The 15,664-nt window shown below is 45.2% G+C and overlaps 1 protein-coding gene across 3 annotated transcripts in view; it reads right to left on the minus strand.

Moving 5' to 3' along the window:
- The window catches only part of sardh (sarcosine dehydrogenase), a 95,282-nt gene extending 83,916 nt beyond the window's left edge, over window positions 1-11,366 (minus strand). Inside the window, exon 1 of one of the 3 annotated variants that reach the window (XM_041194553.1) lies at window positions 11,317-11,366. Coding sequence is in view for 1 of the 3 variants with exons in the window: in XM_041194551.1 (XP_041050485.1) it covers window positions 9,636-9,656 (21 nt within the window). In the remaining 2 variants the exon portion in view is untranslated. Of the gene's footprint in view, window positions 1-9,635; window positions 9,900-10,845; window positions 10,942-11,316 lie in introns of those variants that run through there. The other 2 variants (XM_041194552.1, XM_041194551.1) reach the window with 2 other exon arrangements.
- Window positions 11,367-15,664: the final 4,298 nt, after the last annotated feature.

Consider the following 15,664-nt stretch of genomic DNA (forward strand, 5'->3'; position numbering starts at 1 on the left):
AGCTCCGTAACCTCCTCCAACCCCTGCAACCCTTTCTATCTTTGTAACCTCCTCCAAACCCGCAACCTACCACTTGGAAGAAACATTGAGGGTGGCAAGGGCACAGAATGTATTCTGTGTGGGGAGACTTCAATGTCCATGACTAAGATTGGCTCAGAAGCACCACTACTGACCAAGCTGGCTGAGTCCCAGGAAGATATATCTGCCAGACTGGGCCTGTGGTAGGAACCAAAATGACAGTGAAACAGGGGAAGCAGCATGCTATAGACAGAATGGAGCAAATCCCACAACCAATGGATTAGATCAAAGCTCTGAAGTCCTACAATATTCAGTCATGAATGGTAATGACCAATTAAACAGCTCGCTGGAGGAGGAGGCTCCACAAGTACCCCCATCCTCAAAGATGAGGGAACCCAGCACATCAGTGGAGAAGATAGAAGTGCCAAGTGGGTGAACCATCTCGGCTTCCACCTGAGATTCGCCACCATCAGAGAAGACGATTTTCAGCCAATTCACTCCACATTATACCAAGAGACGGCTTAAGACACTGGATGCTGCAAAGGCTATGGGCCCTGACAATATTCCGGCAACAGTACTAAAGACTTGGCTCCAGAACTTGCCGTGCCCCTAGCCAAGCTGTTTCAGTGCAGCTACAACACAGGGAACTACTGACTAAGTGGAAAATTACCAAGTACGTCCTGTACGCAAAAAGGAGGACAAATCCAACCCAGCTAATTACCACCCTAACAGTCTACTCTCGAACATCAGTAAAGTAATGGAAGGGGTCATCAACGGTGCTATCAAGTGGCACTTGCTTAGCAATAACCTGCTCACTGACACTCAGTTTGGGTTCCACCAAGGTCACTCAGCTCCTGATCTCATTACAGCCTTGGTTCAAACATGGATAAAAGAGCTGAACTCCCGAGGTGAGGTGAGAGTGACTGCCCTTGACATCAAGGCAGCATTTGACCATGTGGCATCAAGGAGCCCTAGCAAAACTGGAGTCAATGGGAATCATGAGGAAAACTGTCCTCTGGTTGGAGTCACACCTAGCACAAAGGAAGATGGTTGTGGCTGCTGGAGGTCAATCATCGCAGCTCCATGACATCACTGCAGGAGTTCCTCAGGGTAGTGCCCTTGGCCCAACCTTCTTCAGCTGCTTCATCAATGACCTTCCTTCCATCATAAAGTCAGAAGTGGGGATGTTTGCTGATGATTGCACAATGTTCAGCATCATTTGTGACTCCTGAGACACTTGAAGCAGTCTTGTCCAAATGCAGCAAGACCTGGACAATATTCAGGCTTGGGCTGACAAGTGGCAAGTAACATTCGTGCTACACAAATGCCAGGCAATGACCATCTCCAACAAGAGAGATTCGAACCATCGCCCCTTGACTTTCAGTGGCATTACCATCACTAAATGCCCCACTTTCAACATCCTGGGGGCTACAATTGACCAGGAACCAAACTAGACCAGCCATATAAGTACTGTGGATACAAGAGCAGGTCAGAGGCTGGGAATTCTGCAGTGAGTAACTCATCTCCTGACTCTCCAAAGCCTGTTCACCATCTACAAGGCACAAGTCAGGAGTGTGATGGAATACCTCCCACTTGCCTGGATGAGTGCAGCTCCCACAACACTCAAGAAACTTGACACCATCCAGAACAAAGCAGACTGCTTGATTGGCACATCATCCACCATCTTAAACATTCACTCACTCCATCACTTGCATTGTAGCTGCACTGCGTACTATATCCAAGATGCACTGCAGCAATTTGCCAAAGCTCCTTAGACAGCACCTTCCAAATCTGTGACCTCCACCACCTAGAAGGACAAGGGCAGCAGATAGATGGGAACACCACCACCTATTAGATCCTCTCCAAATCACTCACCATCCTGACTTAGAAATATATTGCCGTTCCTTCACTGTCACTGGGTTAAAATCCTGGAACTCTCTCCCTAACAGCACTGTGGGTGTACCTACACCACATGGACTGCAGTGGGTCATGAAGGCAACTCCCTCTCCTCAAGGGCAATAAATGCTGGCATAGTCAGCGACACCCACATCCTCAGAATGAGGAGAATGTGGAAATCACTACTACAGGGAGTGGTTGAGGTGAATAGTATAGGTACATTTAATGGTATTTCTAAAGGGGAAATCTAACTAACTTGGAGTTTTTTTAAGAAGTAACAGAAAAAGTCGATGAGGGTAATGCTGTTGATGTGATGTCCATGGACTTTCAAAAGGTATTTGACACAGTGCCACACAACAGACTTGTGTGAAAAGTTAATGCTCATGGAATAAAAGGGACAGTAGCAACATGGATACAAAATTGGCTGAAAAATAGGAAGCAGAGAGTAATGGTCAAGGGATATTTTTTGAGCTGGAGGAAGGTTTGTAGTGGAGTTTCCCAGGGGTCGGTATTGGAGCCCTTGCTGTTCTTGATACATATTAATGATCTAGATCTTGGTGTGCAGGGGACAATTTCAAAGTTTGTGGATGATATAAGCTTGGGAGTGTTGTGAACTGCGAGAAGGACAGTGTGGAACTTCAAGGGGACATAGACAAATTGGTAGAGTGGGCAGATAGGTGGCAGATGAAGTTTATTGCGGAGAAGTGTGAGGTGATGTATTTCGGTAAGAAGAACATAGAAAGACAATATAAAATAAGGGGTGAAATTTTGAAGAGCAGAGGGACCTAGATGTAAATGTGCATCGATCTTTGAAGGTGGCAGGACAGGTGGAGAGAGCAGTTGATAAAGCATATAGTATCCTGGGCTTTATTAATAGGGGCATAGAGTACAAGAACAAGGAGGTAATGCTGAATTTATATAAGACACTCGTCAGACCTTAGCTGGAGTATTGTGTACAGTTCTGGCCATCATATTATAGGAAGGATGTGAACACATTGGAGAGAGTGCAAAAGAGGTTTACAAGAATGGTTCCAGGGATGAGAAACTTCAGCTATGAGGATAGATTGGAGAAGTTGGGTCTCCTTGGACAGAAGAAGGCTGAGAGGACATTTGAAAGAGATGTTCATATTCATGAGAGGGCTGGACAGAGTAGATAGGGAGGTAATGTTCCCGCTCGTAAAAGGATCAAGAACGAGAGGGCACAGATTTAAAATGATTTGCAAAAGAAGCAAATGTGACATGAGAAAAAACTTTTTCACACAATGAGTGGTTCAGGTTTGGAATGTCCTGCCTAGAAGTGTGGTGGAGGCAGGTTCAATCGAGGCATTCAAGAGGGTATTGGATGATTATTTGAATAGAGACAATGTTCAAGGGCACAGGGAAAAAGCGGGGCACTGGCACTAGGTCATAATGCTCATTTGGAGAGCTGGTGCAGACACGATAGATTGAATGGCCTCCTTCTGTGTGATTCTGTATTGAGATAAACAATATGCTGGAAGAAGGAATAGAGGGTTAATCTGGTGGAGAGTTAAGTATGGAAGGACTGGAGAGGATATGAATGGAGAATAAATGCCAATATGGACCAGTTGAGCTGAATAGCCTGTGCCTGTGGTGTATATCTTATGCAATCCTATGTAATTGAGTGGCAGAATCATATTGGTGTTAAAAGAAACCCAAAGAGCAGGAACAATAAAGGTAGTGAGCAGCAGCAACTAGCAGCCATAAAGAAGGGGAGGGAATAGGAACTTTATATTCTGGTTACAATGTACTTCGGAAAAATCGGAGAGGAAACATGTGTGGTGAAATAGAAAGAAGATACTGTTACAGCCCAGGAATGTGAGGGACCAAAGATACAATGTGTTTGACAGAGTTAAGGAGCAAAGAAAAGTTTTTAGGTTGCTGGGTATTTGGTATAGTGGGAATGATTCAGCTGGGGGGGGGGCGACTGTAGAAAGATGGAATGGTGACATTGGGGACTTCAGTTATTGATATAGACTGGGATAGTAACAGTGTGAAGGGCAGAGAGGGAGAGGAATTCCTCACAAGTGTCCAAGAAAACCTTCTTGATCAGTGAATTTCCAGCCCAAACAAGAAAGAGTCAGGAGACCAAATGAGATTAGCTGACCACTTGACAGGATACACCCAACAACCTTTGATGTGGCACTTTATCAAAGGCCTTATGGAAACTTAAGTACAGTACATCCACCGGTTCCCCTTTATCCACAGCACGTGTTACTTCTTCAAAGAACTCCAATAAATTTGTTAAACATGATTTCCCTTTCACAAAACCATGTTGACTCTGCCTGATTATATTGAAGTTTTCCAAGTGCCCTGCTTTAGCTTCTTTAATAACAGCTTCTAACATTTTCCCTACGACAGATGTTAAGCTAACTGGCCTGTAGTTTCCTGCCTTCTGTCTGTCTCTCTCTCACTTTTTGAATAAAGGAGTTACATTTGCTACTTTCCAGTATAATGGAACCTTCCCTGAATCTAGAGAACTTTAGAAAATTCAAACTAACCCATCAACTATCTTACTAGCCACTTCTTTCAAGACCCTAGGATGAAGTCCATCAGGATCCAGACACTTGTCAATCACAGTTCCAGTAATTTGCTCAGTACCATTTCCCTGGTGATAATTTTCCTGACTTCCTCCCTCCCTCCCACTTCCTGATTTACAGCTATTTCTGGGATGTTACTCATATCCTCTATAGTGAAGACTGATGCAAAATACCTGTTCAATTCACCTGCCAGCTCCTTATTTTCCATTATTAATTCTCCAGGTTCCCTTTCTATAGGACCAATGCTCGATAACTCTCTTTTTTTTTAAAGATCTACACAAACTCTTACTAAGAAACAGCACAAGCTCGGGAGAGGAAACTGCGCGAGCTCGGGAGAGGAAACTGTGAGTGGAGAGACAGTTGGGAGATTGAAAACAGTGCGAGTACAGAAACATAAATTTCCAAAGAAGCACAGGGAAAGTAAGAATTGATAGGCACAGGAGAGAGAGAGCTGATTCGTGAGTAAAGGGGAAGAATTTCTACTTTCTACTAATCTCAGTTTATAGTACAAGAGCAAGGTTAAAGTTAGTTAAAGTAATTAAAAGTAACTAAAGTTTATTAAATAAAGTTTAAGGTTAAGGCCTGGCAGGACAGCTCAGCCAAGTGGAATGCCCATCCTGTGGCACGTGGGGAGTCGTGGATACTCCTCATGACCTAGATGAGCCCATGTGCAGGAAGTGTCACTGGCTGCACAAAGCTTCAGCTCCGCGTTTCAGAGCTTGAGCAGAGCCTGGAGTCACTGAGGTGCATCCGTGAGGCACAGAACTCCATGGGTAGCTCGTTCAGAGAGGTGGTCACACCGCAAGTTAGGAGCATGCAGGCAGGTAGGGAGTCCAGGCAGTCCAAGAGAAACCAACAGGTAGTGCAGGAGTCCCCAGAGGTCCCACTCACTAACTGGTTTTCCATTCTGGGTATTGGGGAGGATGATGGATCCTTGGAGGAGTGCAGCAAGAGTCAATCCCATGGCGCCACGGACGGCCCAGCTGTACAGGAGGGGAGGGAGAAGAGCGGAAGGGCAGTACTGATAGGGGATTCTTTAGTTAGGGGAGCAGACAGGCATTTCTGCGGCTGTCAACATGGCTCCGGGATGGTTTATTGCCTCCCTGGTGGTAGGGTCAACGATGTCACAGAACCACCGCAGGATATTCTTGTGGGGGAGAACGAACAGGCAGATACCGTGGTCCACATTGGTACTAACGACATAGGTAGGAAGGGGGATGTGACCCAGCGATCGGAATTTAGGGAGCTAGGTCGAAAATTAGCAAGCAGAGACCTCAAAAGTAGTAATCTCCGGATTACCCCCAATGCCACGTGCCAGTAAGTATAGAAATAGGAGGATAAGGCTGATGAATGCATGGCTGGAAAGAAGGTGCAGGAGGGAGGGCTTTAGATTCCTGGGACAGGCTCTGGGGGAGATGGTACCTGTACAAGCCAGATGGGTTGCATCTGAACAGGGCTGGGACTGAGTTCCTTGTGGGTCATTTTGCTAGTGCTATTGGGGAAGGTTTAAAGTAATTCTGCAGGAATGTGGGAACCAGGAGAGAATCCTAGAAAATAATAGCACTGTGCATGAAATGCTGAAAGAGGCAGATAGCACCAAAATAGAGGATAGTAAGTTAATAGATGGAGTCAGAGTAAGGCAGCAAGTAATGAAGTCTGAATCAGGGTTATACTTCAGGTATGTGAATGCACAGAGTATAGTTAATAAAATTGGGGAGTTATAGGCACAGATTGCCTTGTTGGATTATGATGTTGTGGTGATAACGGAGACCTGGCTTAAGGAAGGGCAGAGCTGGGTGTTAAGTATTCCTAGTTACAAAGTGCTCAGAAAAGATAGGAAAGGGAAAAAAGGAGGGGCAGCGTTTTTGGTTAAGGAAAGTATTGCAGTACTGGAGAAAGAGGATGTGTCAGAGGATTCAAGGACAGAATCAATTTGGCTACAGCTAAGGAATAAGAAGGGTTAGATTACATTGCTCGATGTAATATATAGACCACCAGCTAGTGGGAAGGGTACAGAGGAACAAATCTGCAAGGAAATTACGGACAGGTGTAAACATCATAGAGTAGTTATATTGGGGGACTTTAATTATCCATATATAGACTGGGATGGTGGTTGTGTAAGGGGCAGTGAGGGACAAGCATTCCTAGATTGTGTTCAGGAAAATTTCCTACAGCAGTATGTGTCCAGTCCAACAAGAAAGGAGGCACTGCTAGACCTGGTTCTTGGGAATGAGGTGGGCCACGTAGATCAAGAATCAGTGGGGAACATTTAGGGGACAGTGATCATTGTATCATATGGTTTAGGATGACAGATGAAAATGACATTGGTCAATCCAGAGTAAGAATAATCAACTGGCACAGAGCGGACTTCAATGGGGCAAGAACGGAGCTGGGCCGGATAGACTGGAACCAAAGGTTGGCAGGAAAAACAGCAGCTGAACAATGGGCTACCTTCAAAGAGGAGGTGGTTTGAGCATAGTCAAGGCATGATCCCTCAAAAGGGAGGGGTAGGACAAACAAATCCAGAACTCCCTGAATGACAAAGGAGATGGAAATTAAGTTAAAGAAGAAAAAGTGTGTTTACGACAGGTGTCAGGTAGCAAATACAATTGAGAACCAAGCTGAATACAGAAGGTTCAGAAGGGATGTGAAAAAGCAAATACGAGAAGCAAAGAGGGATTATGAAAAAAGACTGGCAGCTAACATAAAAGGACATCCCAAAGTATTCTATAATCACTTTGATAATAAAAGGGTGGTAAAAGGAGGAGTAGGGCCAATTAGGGACCAAAAACGGGATATATAGAGGCAAGAGGCATGGCTGAGGTGTTAAATGAATACTTTGCATCTGTCTTTACCTATGAGGTAGATGCTGTCCAGGTCATAGTGAGAGAGGAGGAAACTCAGTTGCTAGAAGGGTTTAAAATTGATAAGGAGGTGGTATAGGAGAAGCTGTCAGTACTTAAAAGTTGATAAGGAACCAGGACCGGATGAGATGCATCCAAGAATATTGAAGGAAGTGAGAGTGGAAATTGCAGAGGCACTGGTGATAATCTTTCAATGTTCCCTGAATTTGGGGGAGGTGCCAGAGGACTGGAGAATTGCAAACATTATGCCCTTGCTCAAGAAAGCTTGCAAAGATCTGCCCTGCAATCACAGACCAGTCAGTTTAACTTTGTTATTGGGGAAACTTCTAGAAACAATTATTCAGGATAGAATTAATAGTCACATGGAAAAATTTGGATTGATTCGTAAGAGTCAGCATGGATTTGTTAAAGGAAAATCGTATCTAATTAATTTGCTGGAGTTTTTTGAAGGGGTAACAGATGGTTGATGAGGGGCAAAGGCATTAATGTGGTGTATACGTACTTCCAAAAGCTGTTCGGTACAGTACCACACAACAGGTTTGTGAGGAAAGTTATGGGTCATGGAATAAAAGGGACAGTAGCAACATGGATACAAAATTGGCTGAGGAATAGGAAACAGAGAGTAATGGTTAATGGGTATTTTTCAGGCTTATAGGTTTGTAATGGAGTTCCCCAGGGGTTGGCATTGGGACCCTTGCTTTTCCTGATATATATAAATGATCTAGATCTTGGTGTGCAGGCGACAATTTCAAAGTTTGCAAGTGACACAAAACGTGGGAGAATTGTAAATGGTGAGGAGAACAGTGTAGGGCTTCAAAAGGACATTGACCCATTGGTGGAGTGGGCAGATAGTTGGCAGATGAAGTTCAATACAGAGAAACATGAGGTGATGCACTTTGGTACAAAGAACAAGGAGAGATGGTATGAAATAAAGGATACTATTCTAAAGGGTATTCAGGAGCAGATAGACCTGGGTGTATATGTATATAAGTAATTAAAGGTGGATGGCAGGTAGAGAGAGAGCTGTTTCTAAAGCATACAGTATTCTAGGCTTCATTAATAGGGGCATAGAGTATAAGAGCAGGGAGGTTATGATGAACTTATACGGGACACTGGTTAGACCTGAGCTGGAGTATTATGTACAATTCTGGGCGCCACACTATAGGAAGGATGTGAACGCATTGGAGAGAGTGCAGAAGAGGTTTACGAGAATGGTTCCAGGGATGAGACACTTCAGTTATTAGGAATGATTGGAGAAGTTGGAACTGTTTTCCTTGGAGAGGAGAAGGCTGAGAGGAGACTTGATAGAAGTTTTCAAAATAATGAGGGGTCTGGACAGAGTAGATAGGAAAAGCTGTTCCCACTCGTAAACAGATCGAGAGCCAGAGGACACAGTTTTGAAATATTTTGCAAAAGAAGCAAATGTGAGGTGAGAAAAAACTTTTTCACACAGCGAGTCATTTGGGACTGGAATGCACTCCTTGGAAGTATGGTGGAGGCAGGCTCAATCGAGGCATTCAAGAGGGTATTGGATGGTTATTTAAATAGAAACAGTGTGCAGGGCTACGGGAAAAGGCAGGAGATTGGCACTAAGTTAAAATGCTCAGAGAGCCGGTGTAGACTTGATGGGCCGAATGGTCTCCTTCGACACTGTAACAATTCTGTAATTCTGTCTTTATATTTCTAGCTAGCTTTCTCTCGTACTCTAATTTTTCCCTCCTTATTAATCTTTTAGTCATTCTTTGCTGTTTTTTTATATTATGTTCAATCTTCAGACCTGCCACCCATCTTTGCACAATTATATGCTTTTTCTTTAAGTTTGATATTATCTTTATTTTTGTTAGTTAATCACCGATAGTACCCCCTGCCCTCACATCGTCCTGGAACTTTTCTTTTTCATTGGAATGTATCTATTCTTTGTATTCTGAAATATCCCTTTAAATGTATGCCAGCGCATCTTTATTGTCCTATCCATTATCCTAAATTGTCCTTTAACTAGCTCTACTTTTATGACCTTTTAATTGCCCCTATTTAAATTTGAAATATTATTCTTAGACCCACTTCTCTCTCTCAAACTGAATGTAAAATTCAAACATGTTATGATCACTGTTACCGAGAGGCACCTTCACTATGAGCACATTAATTAATCCTATCTCGATGCACAATACCAGGCCCATTTGCTTTCTGGCTGGTGCCAGAACATGTTGTTCTAAAAAACTATCCCAAAAACGTTCTATTATTCCTCTCAAGTCTACCTCTGTCTATATGCAGATTAAAATCCCCCATGATTAAGCCTTACCTTTCTGATAAACTCTTCCATTATACCATACGGTTACTGTTCAGGAGGATGAACACCACTCCCATAACTGACGTTTTGCCTTTATCATTTCTCATCTGTACCCAAAACACTTCAGTGTCCAGTAAAGATCAGCACAAGCTTGAGGAACAACAGTTTCTTCAACATTTTGCTGCATTCTAGACTCAACATTGAGTTCAACAATTTCAAACCGCGGACTCTGTGCCCCATTTTGATTTTTTTTTTGCTTATGTGCTGGTCTGAATCTTGTTTTTTGTGTTTTTGCTTTCAGACAGAATTGTTCATTATTCTGCCATTCGCACTCGCTCTGGACCAATGTTTTGTTTCTTTACTACAACCGTTAACATTGTCGTTGCTTTTTGTGCCTCACATCCTTTAAAAAGTATCTGGATGAGCACTTGGCACGTCATAACATTCAAAGCTATGGGCTGAGTGCTGGTAAATGGGATTAGGTAGGTAGGTCTGGTGTTTCTCACCTGTGGGTGCAGACTTGATGGGCCGAAGGGCCTCTTCTGCACTGTGAGATTCTGTTCCAGGACACCTTTGACATTTAATCTCTTGCATCCACGACCCAATCTCAGACCTTGCCTTTGTTCCAACACCACCACACCCCCCCACTCCTCCAAACCTTCAACAACATAAAACCCATCACCATATTTCCACCTCCCTGCAGAGCTCTGAAGAGTCAAATGGACGCGAAATGTTAACCTTCTTTCAGTCTCCACAGACGCTGCCGGACCTGCTGAGTTGTACCAGCATTTTCTGTCTTTATTTGGGGAAAGAGTCAGTTTTGACAGTTTGTAGGGATTTCTCCTCTCAGTGGGGACAGATTCCAAACAACAATACATCAGCTCAGCCTCTCCAGCAACATTTTCAAAGATGAAAATCAACTCATTCTGATGTATTCAGACACATCCAATCCGGAATTCTTAATCCCCTCGGGAACCACATGAAGTTTGTGCATTTGAGGCACGATGGAGAAATTCAGAAACGTCAAATTCCCGGAGCAGCCGGTTCCCAAATCCGGGCTGGGTGGGGGGGTTCCGCCCGGAGGGGTTTCTGACCCCGGGAAAGGCGCCGGGATCAGGCTCCAGGAACTGAGACCCCCGGATCCGCACCCGGACCGACCACCGAACGCCGGCCACGCTCCGACCCCCAGACCCGCTCCGATCCCCGGACCCCATTCACTCACCTCCGCCTTGCGCTCGGCACAAGATTCAACTCCGCCCCCCCCCACCGTCAGCGGGAGGACGGTCAAGACTGGATCGAGCCGGATCTCCCCCTCCCCACCCACCGGGAGTAAACCCCCAACCCGGGAACAAACACACCAAGAGTGACTCTCAGCACCGGGATTAGCATAAACCCCGCAACACCAGGAGTAAACAACAGAAATTGGAGCAAGACTAGGCCATATGGACACTCGCGCCTACTCCACCATGAAATACAATCATGACTGATCCTGGTTTTTTAACTCCACTTCCCTGCCCACTGCCTGGGAGTAAACCCCTCAACATCAGGAGCTAAAGACACTGGCGTAAACCCTGCAAAAACCAGGAGTGAGCACGAGGAGTAAATTGCCCTACACCAGGAGGAAACAACACTGCGAGTAAACAACACCAGAATTAAACAAGATTGGATCAATGCTGGGGCCACATTTACTTACAATATATATTAACGACTTGGTTGAGGGAAACGAACGTACTATCACCAAGTTTGCAGATGACACAAAAATGGGTGGGAAGGCAAGTGGTGAGGATGATACAAAGAGCTTACAGAGGGATAAAGACAAAAGTGCTGGAAATCTGAAACAAAAAGAAAAATTGCTGGAAAAACTCAGCAGATCTGACAGCATCTGTGTAGAGGGAGACAGAGATAACGTTTCGAGTCCGTATGACTCTTCTACAGATCTAAAGGGAGGTCGAGATGTGGTGAAATATATACTGATTAAGGGGAGTGGAACCAGTGAAGCTGGATAGTAGGCCAGTGATAGGTGGAGACAAGGGAGAGACGGCAAAAGGTGTCATAAACAAAAGGTCAAAGAGTTATTAATGGTGGTTGTCCAGGCTAAAGGAGGTGCTAATGGGGACATTAAGAAAGCAAAATGTGATAATGGCCGGACCAGGGTAAGCACTCTGGAAAGTGACACTTGGCCCTAGTGGGGGTGGAGTGGGGGAAGAAAGATCAAAAATAGGCTAAAAGCTGGGGATAAAACAACGAATGAAAATGGAAATAATTTTAAAAAATAATAATGGACATTAGTGGAAAAGAAATAAAATTTTTTAAAAAATGAATATGGAAAAAGGGGGATGAAAAATGGGGTGAGGATGGAGGAGAGAGTTCACGTCTGAAGTTGTTGAACTCAATGTTAAGTCCAGAAGGCTGTAAAGTGCCTAGTCAGAAGATGAGGTGCTGTTCCTCCAGTTTGCGTTGAGCTTCACTGGAACTATGCAGCAAGCCAAGGGCAGACATGTGGGCATGAGAGCAGGGTGGAGTGTTAAAATGGCACGCAACAGGGAGGTCTGGGTAATGCTTGTGGACAGACCAAAGGTGTACTGCAAAGCGGTCACCCAGTCTGTGTTTGGTCTCTCCATTGTAGAGGAGACCATGTTGGGAGCGGCGAATGCATTAGACCAAATTGAGGGAAATGCAAGTGGAACGCTGCTTCACTTGAAAGGAGTGTTTGGGCCCTTGGACGGTGAGGAGGGGGGGAAGTAAAGGGGCAGGTGTTGCACCTTCTGCAATTGCATGGGAAGGGCCGTGGGAGGGGATTGAGGTGTAGTGGGTGATGGAAGAGTAGACCATGGTGTCCTGGAGGGAAGGGTTCCTATGGAATGCCAAGGGGGGAGGAGGGGGGATGAAGGGAAGATGTGTTTGGTGGTGGCATCATGCTGGAGTTGGCGGAAATGGCGGAGGATGATCCTTTGAATGCAGAGGCTGATGGGGTGAAAAGTGAGGACAAGGGGGATCCTATCATGATTCTGGAAGGGATGTGAAGGTGAGGGCAGAGGCATGGCAGATGGGTCAGGCATGGCTGAGGGCCCTGTCAACCACCGTATGTGGGAAACCTTGATTAAGGAAGAAGGAAGATATGTCAGAAGCACTGTTTTGCAAAGTGGCATCATCAGAACAGATGCAACAGAGGCGAAGGAACTGAGAGAATGGGATGGGGTCCTTACAGGAAGCAGGGTGAGGAGCTGTAGTCGAGTTATCTGTGGGAGTCAGTGGGTTTGTAATGAATATTGGTGGACAGTCTATTACCAGAAATTGAGACAGAGAGGTCAAGGAAGGGAAGGGCAGTGTCAGTGATGGACCATGTGAAAGTGATGGAGGGGTGGAAATTGGAAGCAAAATTGATAAATTTTTCCAGGTCCAGACGAGAGCATGAAGCGGCACCAAAACAGTCATCGATGGACCAGAGAAAGAGTTGTGGGAGGGGGCCTGAGTAGGACTGGGACAAGGAATGTTCCACATACCCCATAAAGATACAAGCATAACTGGGGCCCATGCGGGTACCCATAATCACACCTATTATTTGCAGGAAGTGAGACAAGTTTAAGGAGAAATTGTTCAATGAGAGAACAAGTTCAGCCAGAAGGAGGAGAATGGTGTTGGATGAGGATTGTTTGGGCCTTTGTTTGAGGAAGAAGCTGAGAGCCCTCAGACCATCCCAATGGGGAATGGAGTTGTAGAGGGATTGGACGTCCATGGTGAAGAGGAGGCGATTAGGGCCAGGGAACTGGAAATTGTTATGATGTAGGGCATCAAAGGAATCATGGATGTAGGTGGGAAGGGACTGGACAAGGGGAAAGAGAACAGAGTCAAGATAGGAAGAAATGAGTTCCATAGGGCAGGAACAGACTGACACGATCGGTCTGCCGGGACTGTCCTGTTTGTGGATTTTGGGTAGGAGGTAGAAGCGGGCCATCCGAAGTTGGGAGACTATCAGGTTGGAAGCTGTGGAGGGAAGATCTCCAGAGGAGATAAGGTCAGTGACAGTCCTGGAAACAATGGCTTGATGTTCGGTGATGGGGTCGTGGTCCAGGGGAAGTGTCTGAGAGTTGGGACTCAGCCTCTGCAAGGTAGAGGTCAGTACACCAGATAACAGCAACACCCTTGTTGGCAGGTTTGATAACAAAATCAGGGTTGGACCTGAGAGAACAGAGTGCGGCAAGTTCAGAAGGAGACAGGTTAGAGTGCGTGAGAGGAGCAGAGAAATTGAGACGGCTGATGTCACGTCGACAGTTCTCAATGAAAAGGTCAAGGGCAGGTAAAAAGCCAGAGGGAGGGGTCCAGGTGGAGGGAGAATACTGGAGGTGGGTGAAAGGACCCGTGGATCAGGGGGAGGAAGATTCCTGCCCTAAGAAGTGAGCACGGGGACGAAGAGTTCAGCATCGCGCTGAGCCTGGAATTCATTGAGGTGAGGGCACAAAACTGAATCCTTTGCTGAGTACCGAATGTTCAGCATCAGAGAGGGGAAGGTCAGGGGGGTATGGTGAATACACAGCAAAGGCTGGGATTACAAGAAGGGATGGAGTCAGAGGGACAGGAAGGGGTAGAGGGTCCTGGATGGGTGTTGGTATCAATGAGCTGTTGGAGCTTCCGTTCCTTAGCACATGAAAGGAAGAGACAAAGTTTCTTGTTAAGACATTGGATGAGACAAAGAATAAAATGAAACTGGGGTGTAAGGACAGGTTTGAGATAGAGTGAGTCAGTGCTGCTAAAAGGAAAGGTCATATGTGTTCATATGGCGGTGCATGGCACTGAGTGTGGATCTCAGGATACAACAAGAACAGTCCAAGGAGCGTTGTATGTCCCAGAGATACCTGTAATCCTGGATGGATTCGAAACATGAGGAATGGAACTTCAGTTGGAATCCAGTGGGGTAAGTCAGAGACGGAGATAGTCACTGAGGAAGGAAATATGGTTGTGAAAGCAAGTGAAGTCTTGCTAAGTCTACAGAGGGATATAGACAGGTTAAGTGAGTGGGCAAAAACTTGGCAGATGGAGTATAATGTGGGAAAATGTGAGGTTATGCAGGTCGGCAGGAAGAATAAAGGAGCTGAATATTATTTAAATGGAGAAAGACTGCAGAAAGCTGCAGCACAGAGGGATTTGGGGGTCCTCACGCATGAATCCCAAAAAATTAGCATACAAGTTCAACAGGTAATGGGGAGGCAAATGGAATGTTGGCCATTATTTCAAAGGGAATGGAGTATAAAAATAGGTAAGTCTTGCTAAAACTATACAAGACACTAGTTAGACCTCACCTAGAATACCGTGAACAATTTTGGTCCCCTTATCTAAGGATGTACTGGAATTGAAGGCAGTCCAGAGAAGGTTCACTAGGTTGATCCTGTGTATGGAGGGATTTTATGAAGAGAGGTTGAGTATGTTGGGCCTGTTCTCATTGGAGTTTAGAAGAATGAGGGGTGACCTTATTGAAAAACGTAAGATTCTTAGAGGGCTTGACAGGGTAGATGCTGAGAGGTTGTTTCCCCTTGTGGGAGAGTCTAGGATCAGAGGGCATAATCTCAGAGTAAGGGGGTTCCCCATTTAAGATAGAGATGAGGAGGAATTTCTTCTCTCAGAGGGTAGTGAATCTGTGGAATTCTTTACTACAGAGGGCTGTAGAGGTTGGGTCGTTATGTATATTCAAGGCTGAGATAGACAGGTTTTTAATCAGTAAGGGAACCGAGGGTTATGGGGAAAAGGAGAGTGGAGTTGAGAATTATCAGATCAGCCATGATATCACTGAATGGCAGAGCAGGCTCGGTGAGCCGAATGGCCTACTTCTGCTCCTACGTCTTATGGTCTATTCCCAAAACATGCGGAATAAACAACAGAGTAAACCGGCAACACAAGGTGTAAACTCCCCAATACTGGGACTAAACAATATGCTGAGTGAAATACCCAGCAATTAGAATCAAGTCTGCTCCTCATTACCAGGTGTAACCAGCCCCTCCCTAGTTATCCTGAACATTGGAAGTAAAGACAGTTGATGGGAGGTGGGG

Source organism: Carcharodon carcharias, chromosome 8 (assembly GCF_017639515.1).
Source record: "Carcharodon carcharias isolate sCarCar2 chromosome 8, sCarCar2.pri, whole genome shotgun sequence".
In the NCBI taxonomy this organism is placed as follows: Eukaryota; Metazoa; Chordata; class Chondrichthyes; order Lamniformes; family Lamnidae; genus Carcharodon; species Carcharodon carcharias.